Here is a 17229-nt window from a genome sequence, read left to right as displayed (position 1 = left end):
TAGGTGTTGGAGATGTTCAATTGAAGTTTCAGAATGGTTCTTCTTTCACGCTAAAGAATGTGAGACATGTTCCCGCAATTACAAAGAGCTTGATCAGCACAGGTTTACTTGATGACGTTGGCTACGTCACCACTTTTGGACAGAACATGTGGAAGATATCCAAGGGTTCTATGACAGTAGCACATGGAGTAAAGTCTGGAGGACTTTACATGATTTATGTATCAAATGTCTCTAAAAATGTAATCAATGTAACCGAGTAGCCGAACGTTTCTTTGTGGCATAGCCGGTTAGGACATATGTCCAAGAAGGGAATGGAAATCTTGTCTCGTTCTGGTTATTTGCCTGGCTTTTCATTTAATGATTTTGAATTTTGTGAACATTGTCTGTATGGTAAGCAAACACAGCAGCCACATAAGCATAGAAGCAGTAGAAGAGATACACAGTTGGCACTTGTTCATAGTGATTTGTGTGGACCTATGCCTAACCTATCTCTAGGGGGAGCTTCTTACTTTATGACATTTATAGATGATTACTCGAGGAAAGTATGGGTTTACTTTCTCAAGCACAAGGATGAAGCGTTTAGTGTTTTCAAAACGTTTGTGACACTTGTGGAGAATCAGAGTGGCAAGAAGCTTAAATGCTTACGCACTGACAATGGTGGAGAGTATGTTTCAAAGGCCTTTCAGGACTTTTGTGAGTCAAAAGGTATAAAACGTGAACTTACTCCTCCTTACAATCCTCCTCAAAATGGTGTTGCTGAGAGGATGAATAGGACCATACAAGAGAAGGTCAGAAGTATATTGTCTAATGCACAGCTGTCAAATGGGTTTTGGGTTGAAGCTGTATCAACAGCTGTTCATCTTGTAAATAGATCTCCTAGCAAGGTTTTGCAGAAGGATTCAGTGCCAGAGATGGTATGGTCAGGAAAAATGCCCTCATACAAGCATCTCGGAGTCTTTGGCTGTGAGGCATATACTCACGTTCCAAAGGAATTTAGGAACAAACTTGCGCCAAAGAGTAGAAAGTGCATCTTTCTAGGCTATGGTAATTCTGGTGAGATGGGGTACAGACTTTGGGATCCCGAATCCAGAAAGGTTGTCCGCAGCAATGATGTTCACTTTAATGAATGCAAATATCATTCTAAACCAGAGAGGGTTGAGGAGATTAGAAGAGTTGTCTTCCAAGAAGATGGACCTGCACGTGCAAGACAAAATGTCAGGGCTCAAGAGGAGCAAGGATAGGATAGAGTGGAACCACACATTGTGGCTGAGCCTGAGCCACCTATTGTGCGTAGATCTGGACGTGTCATGCGACCTCCTGATAGGTTTGTTCCATCTATGAACTATGTCATGTTGACTAATTGCAATGAGCCTTCATGTTACAAGGAAGCAGTGCAAATGAAGGACTCCGGGAATTGGCAATTGGCCATGCAGTCAGAGATGACAGCTCTGCATAAAAACCAGAAATGGAAGCTAGTTAAATTACCACGGGGCAAAAAGGCTCTACCTTGTAAATGGGTTTACAGGTATAAGATCACCGCTCATGATAGTCAACCAAAGTACAAAGCAAGGCTTTTTGCCAAGGGCTTTAAGCAAGAACAAGGCATTGACTTTGATGAAGTCTTCTCTCTGGTGGTCAAGATGACTACATTGAGATGCTTTCTTGCATTGGTTGCCATATTAGATTTGGTGTTGCACCAAATGGATGTCAAGACAGCGTTCTTGCATGGTGATTTAGATGTGGAAATTTACATGCAGCAGCCAGAAGGGTTTGTTGAGAAAGGCAAGGAAGATTGGGTATGCCAGTTGTTAAAGAGTCTTTATGGCTTAAAACAATCACCGAGGCATGGTACCATAAATTCCACAAGTTTATGCTTTCTCAAGGCTACAAACATAGTGAGTTCGATCACTGTCTATATACAAAGAAGGCTAAGGATGGCAGTTGGCTGATCCTTATTTTGTATGTGGATGACATGTTGATTGCTGGCAAGCACTTGGAAGAAATTTCAGCTTTGAAGTCAAAGATGGCAAAATCGTTTGACATGAAAGACATGGGTGAGGCAAGTCATATACTTGGTATGCGCATTGAGAGAGACAGATCAAAGAAGTTGATTTGGTTATCTCAAACAGAGTATATTGACAAGGTTTTGCAATGTTTCAATATGGAGAAGGGAAAGGCACTGAGTGTTCCATTGCCACCATATGTGAAACTTAGCAAACAAGATTGTCCTGTGTCTGAGGAAGAACAGGCTGAAATGGATAAGATTCCATATGCGTCTGCAGTGGGTAGTTTGATGTATGCAATGATCGCTACTCGCCCAGACATTGCATTTGCAGTGGGAGTAGTAAGTCGATACATGTCAAACCCAGGCAAGAAACATTGGGAGGCAGTGAAAGGAATATTGAGATACCTGAAAGCTACAAAGAGTATGCGTATATGCTATGGGAGTCAAGATCTAAGTGTAAAGGGTTTTACAGACTCAGATTATGCAGGTGACTTAGACAACCGAAGGTCTACGTCAGGGTATGTCTTTACATTGGCTGGTGGAGCAGTATCATGGCGTTCTAGATTACAAGATTGTGTTACTCAGTCTACTACAGAGGCTGAATATGTTGCAGCATCAGAGGCATGCAAAGAATCAATTTGGCTTAATCGACTAGTAACAGATTTGGGAATCTAAGAAGAGATGCCTGTGTTATATTGTGATAGCAAAGTGCTATACAATTGGCTCGCAACACAGTTTATCACTCAAAGACAAAGCATGTGGATGTGAAGTATCATTTCATCAGGGAAATGCTCGAGGATAAGCAACTTCAGCTTGTCAAAGTTCACACCACAGAAAATCCCGCTGATCTACTTACAAAAGGACTTCCCTCAGAGAGCTTTGCGCATTTTCGCAAGCAGATAGGTGTAGGGTAGTACATCACTTCTCTACATCTCTTGTATATTAGCTTGTATAGTAGCTTCTCTCACACTTAAAGTACCACATTGGACTTTAAGTGGGAGGTTGTTGGGGTATAAAGCCCAATGTGGTCGCCCAGGTAAGTGGGCGGGCCGCCAGGTATGTACACATATTCTTTTGTAAAAACCTAATAAGAACTCACTATGCTCTACACATTACAGTAGAGCGAGTTCACCATATTGTCGTGCTCTTCTTCTCGCACTCTCTCTCGCGTCGCACTTCCGCTCGTACTGCTTCAATCACATGTGTTCAAAAGCTTATCAATAATACATCAATATACATACTATATTCATACTATGGGTCTCTTTGAAAAAACTGTAATGTATACATAAAAGTATACATTTTGGATAATTAATCATCCTCTTCGATCAACTCACGTGATGTTTTCACATTTTGAAAAGCGATTGCCACGAGCTTTTGATGCTCTTGCTTGCTACTCCAATATCTATAGACACAACCAGGATTGATAGCATATTAGGAATAGAGGAGTAGAGAGATTGAGTGTCTTCTTCTTCTTCTTCACTAACACAAAATAAGAAGGCTACAATGCATAACAAGGAGAATACACATAAGAGTAAACTCATACAAGGACCTAGTGTGAACCATTAGTTAGTGAGCTAGATGGATAAGGGTGCCATCACTTCTATGGTGGACCAAGTCAATCTAATCTAGTTGTAGTCTCATGGGTGAAGATATGCATATCCACCAAGGTATGCCATGATGACTATTGATGATAGTCATCCAGAAGTAGTACATGTTTATCAAGTTTAAAAAATTTGCAATAAACTCGAGGGAAAACTTTCACAAAGATACCCAAAATGACATATAGCCCTATGGGTGATTCCTATATAGAATGATACATTTTAGTCAAATATTGATGCAATCAAAATATATGATTTGATCAGACTATATTTTGATTGAGCTGTTAGAAAATTATACGATATAATTTTTTTGTTGATCTGGCATCATTTAAGACAATGGTTTAATATGAGCTCTTGTATAATACTCCAAATTAAAGTGTATTATATGTACATCGTATAAGGTGCAATGCAACTTAGTTCTCTAGGTAAATAGACTGAGCTTCCAGGCCTTTGAGTGAGGTGGTGCTACATTTTTCTTTCTTGAAGCACTTGAAAGGAAGAGAACACTTCTTCCCACAAATGTTGCAAATATTTGATGCTAAGAGAGATTTGGCTATGTGCCCTTCTTTGACAAATTTGGAGCTAGTTTTATCGCTAGAACTAGTGGCAAAAGATCCTCCCCTTGAAGTAGAATTCCGTCTTTGCTTCTTCTCCTTGAATAGCAAAGAGTTGATCACATCTTCAAATTTTGGTGCTGGAACCTTTTGTTTGATGATGGTCATGTGTTCAAATATAAATGGCAAGGCTCCTAGAAGAAGTGCAATTTTTTCATGTTCTATTTAATAAGCCAGTTGTGTGTTCATGCTTTTAAGGTGATTGGCCAATCTTCCAACATCTTTTTCAGGGTCCATGTAGATATTTCTTTAAGCTCTTTTTTCTCTTCTTATTCCTACCTCTAATTATTTTCTCTAGTACCCCCATGCTTTTGATGAGGTTTCATAACCATCGATGTCTGCACGTGTGGTCAATCACACTAGATGAGGGGTCATTAAGTATCTGCTTAGCAACTTTTGATAGATATTCTAGGTTGGTGACTTGAAGTTAATTATCAAATCAAATATAGAACTAGGTGCAGACATCAGGCAACACAAAAATAGTTCCCCTCATCTACATTTCTCCTCACTTTTCTTTGCGTTTTGGCCAAATATCCATTTGATGTTAATCAAATCCATAGGGATGGTTTCCTAATACTTGTAGGTGGAATCCATAGTTAATCCAATCTCAGTTGAGCACTCTCAATCCATCCAATCTCCTTTCTGCTTGTTCTTCTATGAATAATCTCAGGCTCTTTCAAAAAATTATTGCTTTCATTTATCTAGAGCCTTCTTTTATGTCTTGTTCTAAACCGTTTGAGGTGGAACTTGAAATGTCCCATGTTGACTCGTTCCTTGAGCATTGTAGCTAGCATTGTCCTTCTACATGATCCTATAGATCACCTCCTCCTCTAGTTTCTCCCTATAGTCAGTCATCTCCTCAACTTTGGATGACCTCAGAGAGTTCCAGGTCTTTGTATCAACATCATAGAGAAATTTCTTTCCTCTAGTGAGTCTCATGACAAATTGAGGTTGTGTGAATCAAACTAGTTGGATCTGGCTGGTTAGCCTTGGTCCAAGCCTCAAATATAATTTCTTTCATTTCTTTAAATAGAGGTTTAGAGGTTGGTTTGTTGGCCAACTTGTTCTTTGAAATCCTTGATTCCTCCATAGAAAATTGAATCAGCTCATTGGAGTACTTGATCATCCACTGATCTGGCTCCTCCATTGTGTCATCATGCCTCTGAAGTTTATCAACTCATTCTTTAGCTCTAGTGTTGTTCTCTTCTATTTAGTATCAGTAAGATAATTCTTCTAAGCAACCCAAATAGCCTCACATTTTTATACCATTCTCTTATTTGGTCTACTATACTACTACACCTCTGATGACTGGTTGGTTCATTATATTTTAGGTACAAAGTAAGGGAAAATATAGGGACTTCATCATCTTACATTGGGAAAGCATACATGAGGATTGGCGAAACAGATATGAACTCAACAAAGTTCAAGACTGTCTGATTCTCTTGCATCGTCATCTTTTATAAGATTCAAACCAGTTGTAAAAATCTCTTTAAGGCCATCTAGTTTTCACAAAGACTCATTCTTGTCTTGAGCCTCTATTGCTCAATGTATTGTTTTCAAGAAATGTCCTCACATTAGGAAGAGAATGGTGTTTATAGTAGGGTCTCTTTATTTGGGAGTTTAAGGGAGTCAAACCTCTTGTATTAACAAAGAAATCAAAGGGTAGTTTTTGAATTCAAACAAGCAAAACAACTATTTTATTTGAATTTAAAATTTCCGCCCAAAATGAAATTTAAAATCTAGCAGGCAAACCATATCATGTAGCATATCTACAAAAAGAGCTCGGCGTGTAGATTATAGGCCTGCAATCTTCGCTCAAATCGAATACCACATGTAGGAGTTATGTAAGGCCAAAAATGATATGTCCACCCTCTTTTTTGGGGGAAAATGTGCAACCTTTGACCACTCTTACACCTCTCTTACACACCCACCAGTCTTGCACACATGGTGTGCATCTATTTGTCAAAATTTTAATCACCTCCATAATCTCATGGAAAATAAAGAGGCCCTCCTAGACCCCATCCTCTTTCTAATGGATTTTTCTTTCATCAATCTCCTAGAAATCCACATTTTCATTAAGAGTGTCTGTATTTATAGCCTGATGTTTGTGATACACTATTATCAAGGACGGTTTCCCAACAACATTTCCAACTACAACCCCAAACTAAGAATATTCATTATTGTTTGTGAGTTGATGTGCATGACGATTGACTAAAATATCATATGGAGCTAGCAAATATTCTAGAACTCACTCCAATAAATGTATTGTGTTGGGGTGTGAGGAAAGCTTGCATGTCGCTTGCTCATGGTATCTAATTATCTTCCATTGGTGAATCATTTACTTTGCCCCAATATAAAACATTTGGAACCTCTCCAAATTTGCATATGCACCTTTATCATGTAGAAAATTCTGGATCTGAAGAGCCTTCTCCCCTTGTAACTTCTTCTTCAAAGTAAGGCATTATATAGAGTAAAAAGGGTCCTCCTATAGTTCCAGGTCAAGCAACATAGCTTTTCCCTTATCCACCTTGGTGAGAGCCCCACTTTGCTATTGTCCTACGTTGTTTGTTAATCTAGTGCCTGATCAGTTTGGCCCCATTGGTTTTGATCACCCTATTTCTTTCCTTGATTATCAAACTAGTTGCTAGGTCCCTCTTCTTCTCCTTATGTGTTTCCCATCCAATTTTCACCAATTGCTGACCATGGCACTAGTGGAGGTGGAGAGGTTTGGTCATTGTTATCATCCTTTTTATCACTTGTCTCCTCTCTAGTATCCTTATCTTTCTTTGGTTAATCATCATCTTTACCTTTGTCTTCATCATCATCTACATCGTGGGTAAGATGCTCAATGAGGCCATGATTAGCCAGTGTGGCTCTAAACTCTTCAATATTTCCTTCCATGTATGTCTTCATGGTGCTGACTAAGTATTGTAGGTCTTTATAGCTCAGAGTTAGATTCCCATCTTGATCGAATATATATAGCAAGGAGTGGTAGATATACTTATCTAGAATATACTGTTTCAAGACTATATGAACCTTCTTTGAGTTGTTTAACACAAACTTATTTTAATTTAATTTTGTCTATTGGGCATTGCTATCTCTTGTCAACCTCCATTTTCTTGCATTGAAAGTAAAGTTCTGATCTTTCAAAATCTCAACCTGCTGCTAAAGTGCTTTAACATCCTTTGTGATCTCTTTTTATCTACACTGTAGACTAATTAAAAGTTCCATGACACATATTTTTTCTTTTAGTAGAGCTTCAAAATGAATCATCTCCTTTTTGAGTTTTACTTATAGTTGGGTAACATCAAATTTTTTGATGAAGCTCTAAGCATCTATAAATTTGGCCTATTGCACACACGATGGTGCTCCATCCTCTCTAGATGGTGGAAACACATCCATTGGTGACTATGTCTCTATTTGTTTGATTAGTATCATACGTGAGGGAAGGCAGCTGGTAGGGAATACATAACTTTACACATGTATTTACTACTAAGTTCCCCACCATGGGTTTCTTTCTAAAACATGCAACCTATCAAGTGATGTTTAACTTACTGAAGAATACACCACAATAGTGTGTTTGGACGTTGTGGCTGATCAAGATTCTTTAGAACTTCACTTGTGACTTCTGGTGGGATTCTTGGCAACACAATTGCTTTATTTGCTAGAGTCCCTTGGGTCTTATGAGAAACTAAGATTATAGCGGTATCAACAATTGTTGAGGAAACTTTTTTTGTCCAAGCTATGATCTATTCCTACAATTCCTTTGTAATCTTTTGCTTCTTTGATGTCTGCTCAGATCTCATGGATTTTGGCTGTGAAATATTCCTATTCCCCCCTATTGTGACCAGAGCCATCTTCTCTGCAGTCCTTCCTTGTTGAGTTTCCAGATCATTTGTTAGGTCCTTAGGTTCTAATTCTGTGCTAATCTTTGCCAAATAATTTGCTACATTTACATGCATTGGTGTGTTGGTTTCCCAATAGGAAAATTAATAGACATATCATGCTTTGAATAGATTCTAAGTTTTCACTTTTGCAGCTTGAATCATTATGCTATTAAATAGTATAGAACTTGTATCTATGAGGGGGGGGGGATCACTATATACAACTTATGTATATCACATGCGTTCAAGGACCATTTTTTAAAATCCTTAACTATAAGTTTTTGACAAATAAAATATACCCTTTTTCTATTCAATCTGTAAAATTTTCCCAATTCCATTTTATGGTACCCTTTTGTATGTAGAAATGTGAAAAAAAGAGAAATTAAAAAATCCCTCCTGTTGCACTCACATGAAAGTCGCATAAATATTAAGTGACCCCCCTTGAGTGGCTAATTGACCCTTTGGTGAGGAATCAAATTCCTCTAATGATTTTTCATCCTTAGATCTATTTTCTTAGCCTTTGGATGGTTCTTGCATCTAATCACTCAAGTCACTCCAGCATCTTCTTAGCTAGATCCTCTATTATCTTCATTGTGAGAGTTATTTTCTTGTGCCACATGTCAAACTCCTTAGCCTTTCCATTAGTCTTCCAAGTAGATCTTGGCTTCTCCCATCCCTGAGCTTATTTGGTTTGTTTTGTTTCCTAAATTGGTTCATCTAGTAAGTCTTTGATACGACTTCAACACTTTTGGTAACTCGCTTGGTAATGGCTCACACCGGAACTAGGTCGGCTCGTTTCAACTTGGACACCTCAATCTTACATTGTCAACACATTGGGTTGCAAAATTTTCATATTTCTAGCAAGCTTAGCAACTAAAATTTCTCCTTTCAAAATCATCCCTACCTAGTCCCCTACCATGGTATCCTAATACCTTCCTCTCTTAGGCCCATTCTTGGTACTAGACTTGTTTTCTTTGGCACCTAACATTCCATCCTGGTTTGGTGCTTCCAATTTCATCAATGTGATCATTAAGACCATTTTTCATTTCTTAAAATGACGCATCTAAATCTTTCAAGTGTTTTGTAAATGACCAAATACTTTACAGTATGTGCATTGGCAACACTCGTTGGACCTATGATCTAGCTTGCATCAAGTACACCTGGTCTTTACAAGGTGTGATTTTGGACATCTCAATGATTTATCTGGACATTGCCTTAATTTTCTTTGTCCATGACCCTTTCTTCTTGGACTCCGACTCCTATGCTGATGACTCGTTGTCACTTAACTCCCTTCTCCTTGTGGCCCTTCCCCTACTTAACCTATTGATCTAGCTTTAGTGCCCTTTGCACCAGATTGTTCAATTTCTTTGTTGGTGCTATTACCTCTTGTTCCTAAATCTTTTTTACTTCTGAACCCACTTGGGAAAAAAGTTTTCATTTGTTTTTTTGAGGGAGGTTTCTTTAGCTACCTGGTCAGCTCTTTTATCTTCTCAACATAACTTTTTACTGATAGCTTACCCTGTTTGATCTTATCTAGTTCACACAATATGTCTTCATGTCCTCTACTATCAATGTATTGAAGAAAAAATGCCTCAAGGGATTAACTTGATGTATGTCACCAAATTGCAAACTAGGTAGTGGTAACGACACTTCCTTGTTGCATCTGTCAAGTTTTGTGGAAATTATCTGCTCCACTCATCCTCACTGATGTCCTTCAATTTTTCATATTGCTTGAATGCTTGTATATGGACATTGGGATCATATTTCTTCCCACCCTTAAAGATGAGAAAATAATTTTTCAAGTAATTTGATTGCTTGCTATTTTTGGGTATGTGTTGGTGTGATTTGTGATCCATGTGTCTAGATCTTTTTTCTAACCTCCTTTATTTGGTTCTAGGTTTATTGTAGTGATTAGTGTCAGCATCCCACCTATCATTGTATTGATCATTTGTCTCGGCCATTGTGACCACATCCTTCCTATCCAACTTTCCATGTACTATTTTTTGGCTTTGTCTGCTACCATCACTACCATCCATCTCGACCTTCTGTTTACCCTTGTTATCAACCTAATGAGACTCTTGTGAAGAATGAGAGTGTCTTTAAGCCCTCTCTAAATTTCTTCTCCTTGATTGAGCAAAGTTCTAAGATCCCCCAATCCCATCAGCACCCCTTTGGTCATGGTTGACATCCGTCTTGACATTCTCAAAGTCAGGTCCACCATTAGAACGCTACCTTCATCCACGGTGCTTATATGGTCTTACTTCTTTAGGTTGCCTCCCTCTTCCTAATCATCTAGGCAACATTAAGAATGTTAGTTCTCTATCAAGGGCTTGACCTCTCCACTAGTGAAGACTTGGAGTTAATTATTAGAAAAGACATGGAGCCAAAATCTAAACTTCAAAAATCATAGAAATTGGATAAAATCTAAATTAAAAATACAAGACATGAATTGAACAAGAGAATTAGAAGTGGTATATTCATATACTTAAACAAGCACAATTGGCACCAAGTAATAATACAATAGATCTCAGTGATGCTAAGAACAACACATCAATGATTACAAGGACTTGCTCTAGTCTACGGAAAGATAGCCCCATCAAATGAAGTAGTGGGTTCTATTTATATATACCCAGATTGGACTCTCACTAACTATATACTCTACAATTACTATAGTGATTACACCCAATAACTTCCAGATCTTTCTAGGTAGTCTAACTATGAACTAGGGCATGATTGAGGCATGTTCCTCTCATCTACACAGCTTGACTATTCCCCACAACCCTCTTTCAATAACTAGCCTTTCAACTTGGTTTTCCAAGTATGAAATCCCTCTCTATTAAATTCCATAAGCCATACTCTTGTTGTGCTATCTTCTCCTTGCTACCACATCTTCCTATGACTAAGGTTGCTCAAGTTTAATGAGTCGACAACCTTGCTTCCGCTCCCGTCACAACACTTTGGTGACCACACACATCTACATGATTCTCTCTATATCATTGCACCACATGCATGATGTTCATTAACCTCTTATAATCTTGAATAGCGGGCTTGATTGAGATCTTTAAAATTATTGAGTACAACTTTGGGATCCATTAATGGCTTGTCTTGCATATAATGGTGGCCTTGAATATCAACGCCAAGTCCCCACAAGTGTTCTTTTCCACAAGTGGCACTAGTGTCAATTCTATTACAAGTGTTCTCCATAACATTCCCACAGTCATAATCCTCTTGGTCAAACTCAAGAAGGCTAAATCTTTCTCTCTTATATAGGAGCTACTTATTGGCATCAAGAACACCCAAAGACATTCTTCAAAAGTGAGAGCAAACATATTTCAAAGCATATTCAAGGCATTCACATAGGAGCATTCACAATAAGTCATCAAAGCATTTGATATTTTGGTAATATTTGTAATGCATGCAAATCTTGAGTCATCAAAGCTCCTATGGAGAATGATGCTATGCATGCCATACCTAATCTTGAGATTGTAAGGGGTTATAGACACTGTCAATGTCTATTGGTAAGACTGCCCCATAACCAAAGCAGCAAAATCATCATACACATACACAAAATGTGCTTCCATGATGTATATGCACCTAGCACATATCAAACCATGTGCACGCCGTATGTGTACCATCATCAAAATCATTTAGATTCCAAAAGCAAGGAAAATAAGGCATAGAAGATGATTCCCCTAATGAAGTTCCCAAAAAGAGAATGATGAACTATAATTGTAAGTGTTTAGATACTACCCCAATCTATATAGTTTGGAGGTAAGACCTACAATATTCTTGCATCCAATTCCATCTTATGAGCCAAATGCAATTACCCCATGTAACCCATGTTAGACTCTGTGATGAGAATCCATGTTGTATCGTGTAAGCTTCAAATTACGTAGCATCTATTGAGGTAATTCTTAGCTAATACTCATAGTGAGAACACTCCCTAAAAGCCAAACATGCACCAATTAAGTGCGTAGTCACATTTTTAACTATGGAACCTACAATGCCTCACACATGCTACCCATTCCCTAGAAACACACTACACACTTGGCCACATGCCACTTGTAGTAGCTCACACGACCCTTGCTAATTCCACTTTTGGGGCATATCCATCCAACCATTGATTGCACTTCTCCACATTGAGCCTATAAATGGCCATACCCAAAGCTTGTAATACCTCTCTCTAATTCCAATAACTAAAGGAAGTTATTTTCATTCCATATTGTGTATTGAGATCGCTCTCTAATCTATGCCTAAATATCTATTAGCTATGGAGCAACCATGAATGCCTTATTGGTCTATCCACCATAGCTTTACAGAAGCTCGAGCAAGAAGTCATCTCAAGACCATGCACACCATATTTTTTTTAAGATACATAGATTCAATGTGAGAATGAGTTAGTACTAACCATCATCTGAAGATGAAAAAGCAGAGGATGTAACATTGTTGAGGAGGAAAGATTCAACTGCAGCAACGAAGGGGGGAAAGAGAGAGGAATTAATGGTAGTTAGGTTGACAATAATTTCCCCATTTGGGGAGGGGCTTCCAATGACGGTATAGGAGGTGGCCTCATAAGCACCAACGGCTCTATCAAAGACATCAATGGGCTCTTCAGTGTTGTAAAGTACCCCATTCACTTCAATGTTGAAGGTGCGTTGTCCTTTTGCTGTCACTGATTCATTGATCTCTGCAAAATAGAGAACAAATACGTAGGTGCGACCAACCTCCCCACTTGAAAGTGTGAGCTGAAACCCTGTGCTAAATGTGAGTGCTGATTGCAAGATCCTTCCAGGAGGCAGATTTACACTATTTGTACCATCCACACTTTTGTTTGTGATAATGCTATATTCAGCTGCTATCCCAAATGAGGTCCAAAATCTATCAAAGGAATCATATGGGTACCTGTAAAGATTCAAAACTTAGAAACATTCTCTCTCTCTCTCTCTCTCTCTCTCTCTCTCTCTCTCTCTCTCTCTCTCTCTCTCAATAAAATGAATATATATATTGACATACTTAGAATTTTAAAATATATTAAAGGAGAGGGCTCTTTAAGTGCTATAGGTCTTCTAAATTTGTAGACATGATGGAGTTCATGGTATATTGGCGCCAATTTATCTTTTAGTGTTAAAATAGAATGAGATCCATCTTAAACATTTCTTTATGTCATACAACTATCATGCATAATCTTGATCCCTTGGCTAGAATGAGTATCACAAGAGACTAGTGAGAGTGAAAATTTAGTGATTGAGGTTGCTGCATTATGAAAGACATTGCTAACCCTTTCAAAGCATATCAATGCTAATCATCAATGGTTTCTACAAAAACCTAGCATATCTATCAACTATGACAGAGACACTAATATGGATGCTAACACTAGTCTTTCTAGGAGTAGAAATAAAATTGAAACTCTTGCCAGATAACCTTGATCTCATGTTAGCAAAACATAGAGATAAAGGAGGAAAGGCTGCAAATTTGTAATGCTTTGAGAGAGAACTTAATTTATTAATTAAATTGAAGCTCAATTCTTATGGCTCTCTATGTCAATTGGCCTATAGGAATTAAGCTTGCACATGGTTTGCTCAATTCTCATTGGACCCTTGATAGACTCTCCAATAGGAATAAAGGGATTTTTAATTCCTATTGATCCTTTTTATGGGATTTTCCATAATGTTTAAGCTTAATTCCCATTAGTCCTTTCCATAGGCTATCCAATAGGACTCAAGGTTAATTGGGGGAAACTTTGCTAGGGTCCTGACATGTGTCCTTTATGCCCCATGTAGAAGGGTGACTCTTGGAGTGTGTGTGTTCTCTCTCATCCTCCTAGATGTAGGGCTCACTCCCTCCTTTGTATGAATTGTGTTGACTTTTGGCTTAAGCACCTCAAGTTGGCCATAGTCTTACCTAATGGTCCTAGGCCTAAGGACTTTTAACCGTAACCTTTGGAGGATTTAATGAAACTTAACCTAAGGCCTTTTAAATATCCATTAAGTGTACATTGCTCTTTGATATACTTCTCTCCATTTGGTCCCCTACTAAGAATAGATCTAATAGCACATATCCATATCCTAACTCTTGTTCCATTTTATCTTCCCATATTAAATGATCCATTCAGTATGAGAAAATCATTTGGGATAGGTGGATATTAGATTGTTATGACATTATCTCTCTATTGAAATCATAGTTGTCCTCGACTATGAGGTAGAGAAGGTAAAGCCTAGTCATTAGTCATGGTTTCCTAGCAGGTAAAGGATCCCTTTCTACCCTACAAAGTCATTGTAGAATGTATGATTAATCCACTTGGTTCAAGACTCAGCTACCGCAAGCATGTATGCTCTTTAGTCCATATCATCCTTCCAAAGTAGAGTGACAAATTCTACTTCATGTTTAGGAGACGTCGTCGTCACAAACATGAACCTAAGCATGCATACTTCTTAAATTTGTGCACAATAAAAGAAAATGATAGAGTATTATAAGACAAAAACATTGTTTATTTAAAATGCATTTACATTTTCTTACTCTAATGTATCATTGCGAGCATTAACAATTAGGTTCATATTATTCTTAAGCTTTCTTCCTTGCATCCATCTAGCATCTACAAAAGGATAATTCTCAAATTTAATAAGATATCGCCGTATAATCTTACCATGTCTTAGCACTTTTTCTTCATGATGAAGGGTGGATTTGGCTTGGAGTACCTCTTCTTGATCCTCGATTCCTAAAGGGCCTTCAAGTATTGCTTCTCTTGGTGGCTCTCCTTTGTAAGACTTGAGTAGGCTCACATAAAAAGCATTGTGTATGAGAGAATGATTGGGAAACTTTAATTGACAATCCATCTCGTTGGTTGGCTTAAGAATTTGAAAATGACCGTAGTATCTTTTTGCTAACATAGCATAATACTTCTAGTGGCCCAAAATATTCTTGCTCGTAGTTTTCCTTAGACAGGCCTTGGGGAACTTTAGCAAGACCCAATCATTTTTCTTAAAAGATAAGGATCTTCTGTGTCTATTAGCACCAACTTTTTGAATTTGTTGTGAGATGGATATAGACTCTTTAATCTTTTGAAAATATTGTTGTAAATCTTGGACTCTACTCATAACGAAGATCTTCCCATGTACCTTAAGTAGCAAGGGACTTTTAGATCTTCCCCATATGACCTCAAAAGGTGCCTTTTGTGTAGAAGTATGTACAAGGCTATTGAATGCATACTCTACAAGGGGTAAGTACTTCTCCCATTGTGAGGGTTGATATACTTCCGTAACATAGTCTTTTGGTATACCCTTCCAAAAATTATTGGTCATTCTAGGATCTGTGTCCAACACTATGGATGCTGGTAAGCCATGGTATTTGAAAATATGAGGTATGAAGAGGGTTGCCATTTGATGTGCCTTAATAGTCTTTTTTACTAACCATGGATAGGCTCTCCCATGGTGAATTAGGAAGGGGATGTAACATTTAATGGCCTAGTAACTTGTGTGTAGCGGAAAATAGCATGAACATAGTGAGCATTTCATTAGAATAGATTTCTAATGAGAATAACAAGAGTGCTTGGGTGGAGAGAGCAACAAAAAGTATAACACCTAGTTAGATAGCATGAAAAATACTTCAAAAGAGAGAGAAATTAAGCTATTGACAATAGTTGAGGACCGGATTTTCATGGAGCCGGTCCCCCCTCCAAAAGGCTTTGTATTATGGTTAAGAGAGACATTTTACAATACAATTCTTTGTGTTCCTTCAGTACTAGATAGTGCAATGGAGATGGAAAATTCAAGCACTAAGCAAAACACTTATTAAACACAACATCAATTTCCTCACGTTCTCAGACCCAAGATCTCACACACCTTCAAAGATGGTGAGAGCTAGCGGGGTATGAGAGTAGATTGAGAGGAAGAAGGAGTAGCCTTACAAGAAAGATATACATCTCCTCACATAATCACTCATATTAGCATAGATTAGCTTAGTAGCTAGCAGGGTACAGGAGATGATCATGCATTGAAGATTGGATCTTGGTTGGGTTTGAATCACAAAGCCAGGAGTTGTTGGTGTAGGCCTCCCTTCTCACAATCTTGGAGTAGGTCATAAGCTTGAGAAGGAGAGAGAAAGTCTTCTTACTCCACACATGGATTAGTGTGAATGTATATGCCATAATGCCTTGAGAAATTCAACCCTCTCTCTCTCTCTCTCTCTCTCTCTCTCTCTCTCTCTCTCTCTCTCTCTCTCTCTCTCTTTTGGTCGACCCCTCTTGCTATTTGCTCATGATGCAAACGTATTGGGCCTCTGGAGGCTTAGCCAATGGAATTTAAGCAGCATAAGTGATAACCTTATGACATGTGTCCCCCTTTCCCCTTTTGTGAGAGATTTGGGTAATTAATTAATGCAACTAAAGTCTCATTGGACCCCTTTGTCTCCTGGCCAATAGGAGTTAGGCAAGCCTTTGGGCTACTAATGCTCATTGGAGCCATTGAGAGACTGTCCAATAGTCTTGTAGAGAGATTAATTATTATTGGTTATTTTATTAAGTGTTTTAAATTTTTTAAACTAGATTTACTCTAGCCTAATTCTCATTGGTCCACCTCCACGGCCATCCAATAGGATTTGAGTACACCTTGTAGACATCTGGACTAGGGAGCTGACATGTGTCCCTCTTTCCCCTTGTGTAAAGGATTTTTTGAATGTGTGTGTATGTGTTTCTCTCTGATCTCCTACTTCTAGGGCTCTCCCCCTCCTATGTATGGATGCATGAAGACTTTTTTGGTACACACACAAAGCATCCAATTTCCCTAGTGATGACCTTTGGACACAACCTTTGAATTTTGGAATCTTAGCATTTTGGAAGTCTTAATGGGACTAAACCTTAGGGTCTTTTAAGCCCATTGTTGCACATTTCTCTTTTGCAGATGGCCCTCCCTTTGGATCTCTATTTTCCCTCCTTTGGATCCCTACTGTGGCCGGTCTCCCAGCTTAACCAATATTCTAGATTTTTCTCCCCTGGCACTTCCCCATATTAAATGATTAGTTTAACATGAGAAAATGATTTAGGAGAATTAGATGTTATTTATTATGACACTAACTCTCTCTTGAAATCATAGTCATCCTTGACTATGGGGTAGAGAAGATAAAGCATATTCATT

General features: G+C 38.3%; 1 protein-coding gene across 1 annotated transcript in view; it reads right to left on the bottom strand.

The window, feature by feature from the left end:
• Positions 1 to 12434: 12434 nt before the first annotated feature.
• The window catches only part of LOC147446721 (putative LRR receptor-like serine/threonine-protein kinase At1g05700), a 33875-nt gene continuing 29080 nt past the window's right edge, over positions 12435 to 17229 (bottom strand). Inside the window, exon 3 of the mRNA XM_086526291.1 lies at positions 12435 to 13003. Within this exon, the coding sequence (XP_086382417.1) occupies positions 12505 to 13003 (499 nt within the window). The 3' untranslated portion in view covers positions 12435 to 12504. The remainder of the gene's footprint in view (positions 13004 to 17229) is intronic.

This window comes from Adiantum capillus-veneris, chromosome 12 (genome assembly GCF_014529385.1).
Source record: "Adiantum capillus-veneris isolate H3 chromosome 12, ASM1452938v2, whole genome shotgun sequence".
Taxonomy (NCBI): domain Eukaryota; kingdom Viridiplantae; phylum Streptophyta; class Polypodiopsida; order Polypodiales; family Pteridaceae; genus Adiantum; species Adiantum capillus-veneris.
This window is presented reverse-complemented; position numbering and strand designations above follow the sequence as displayed.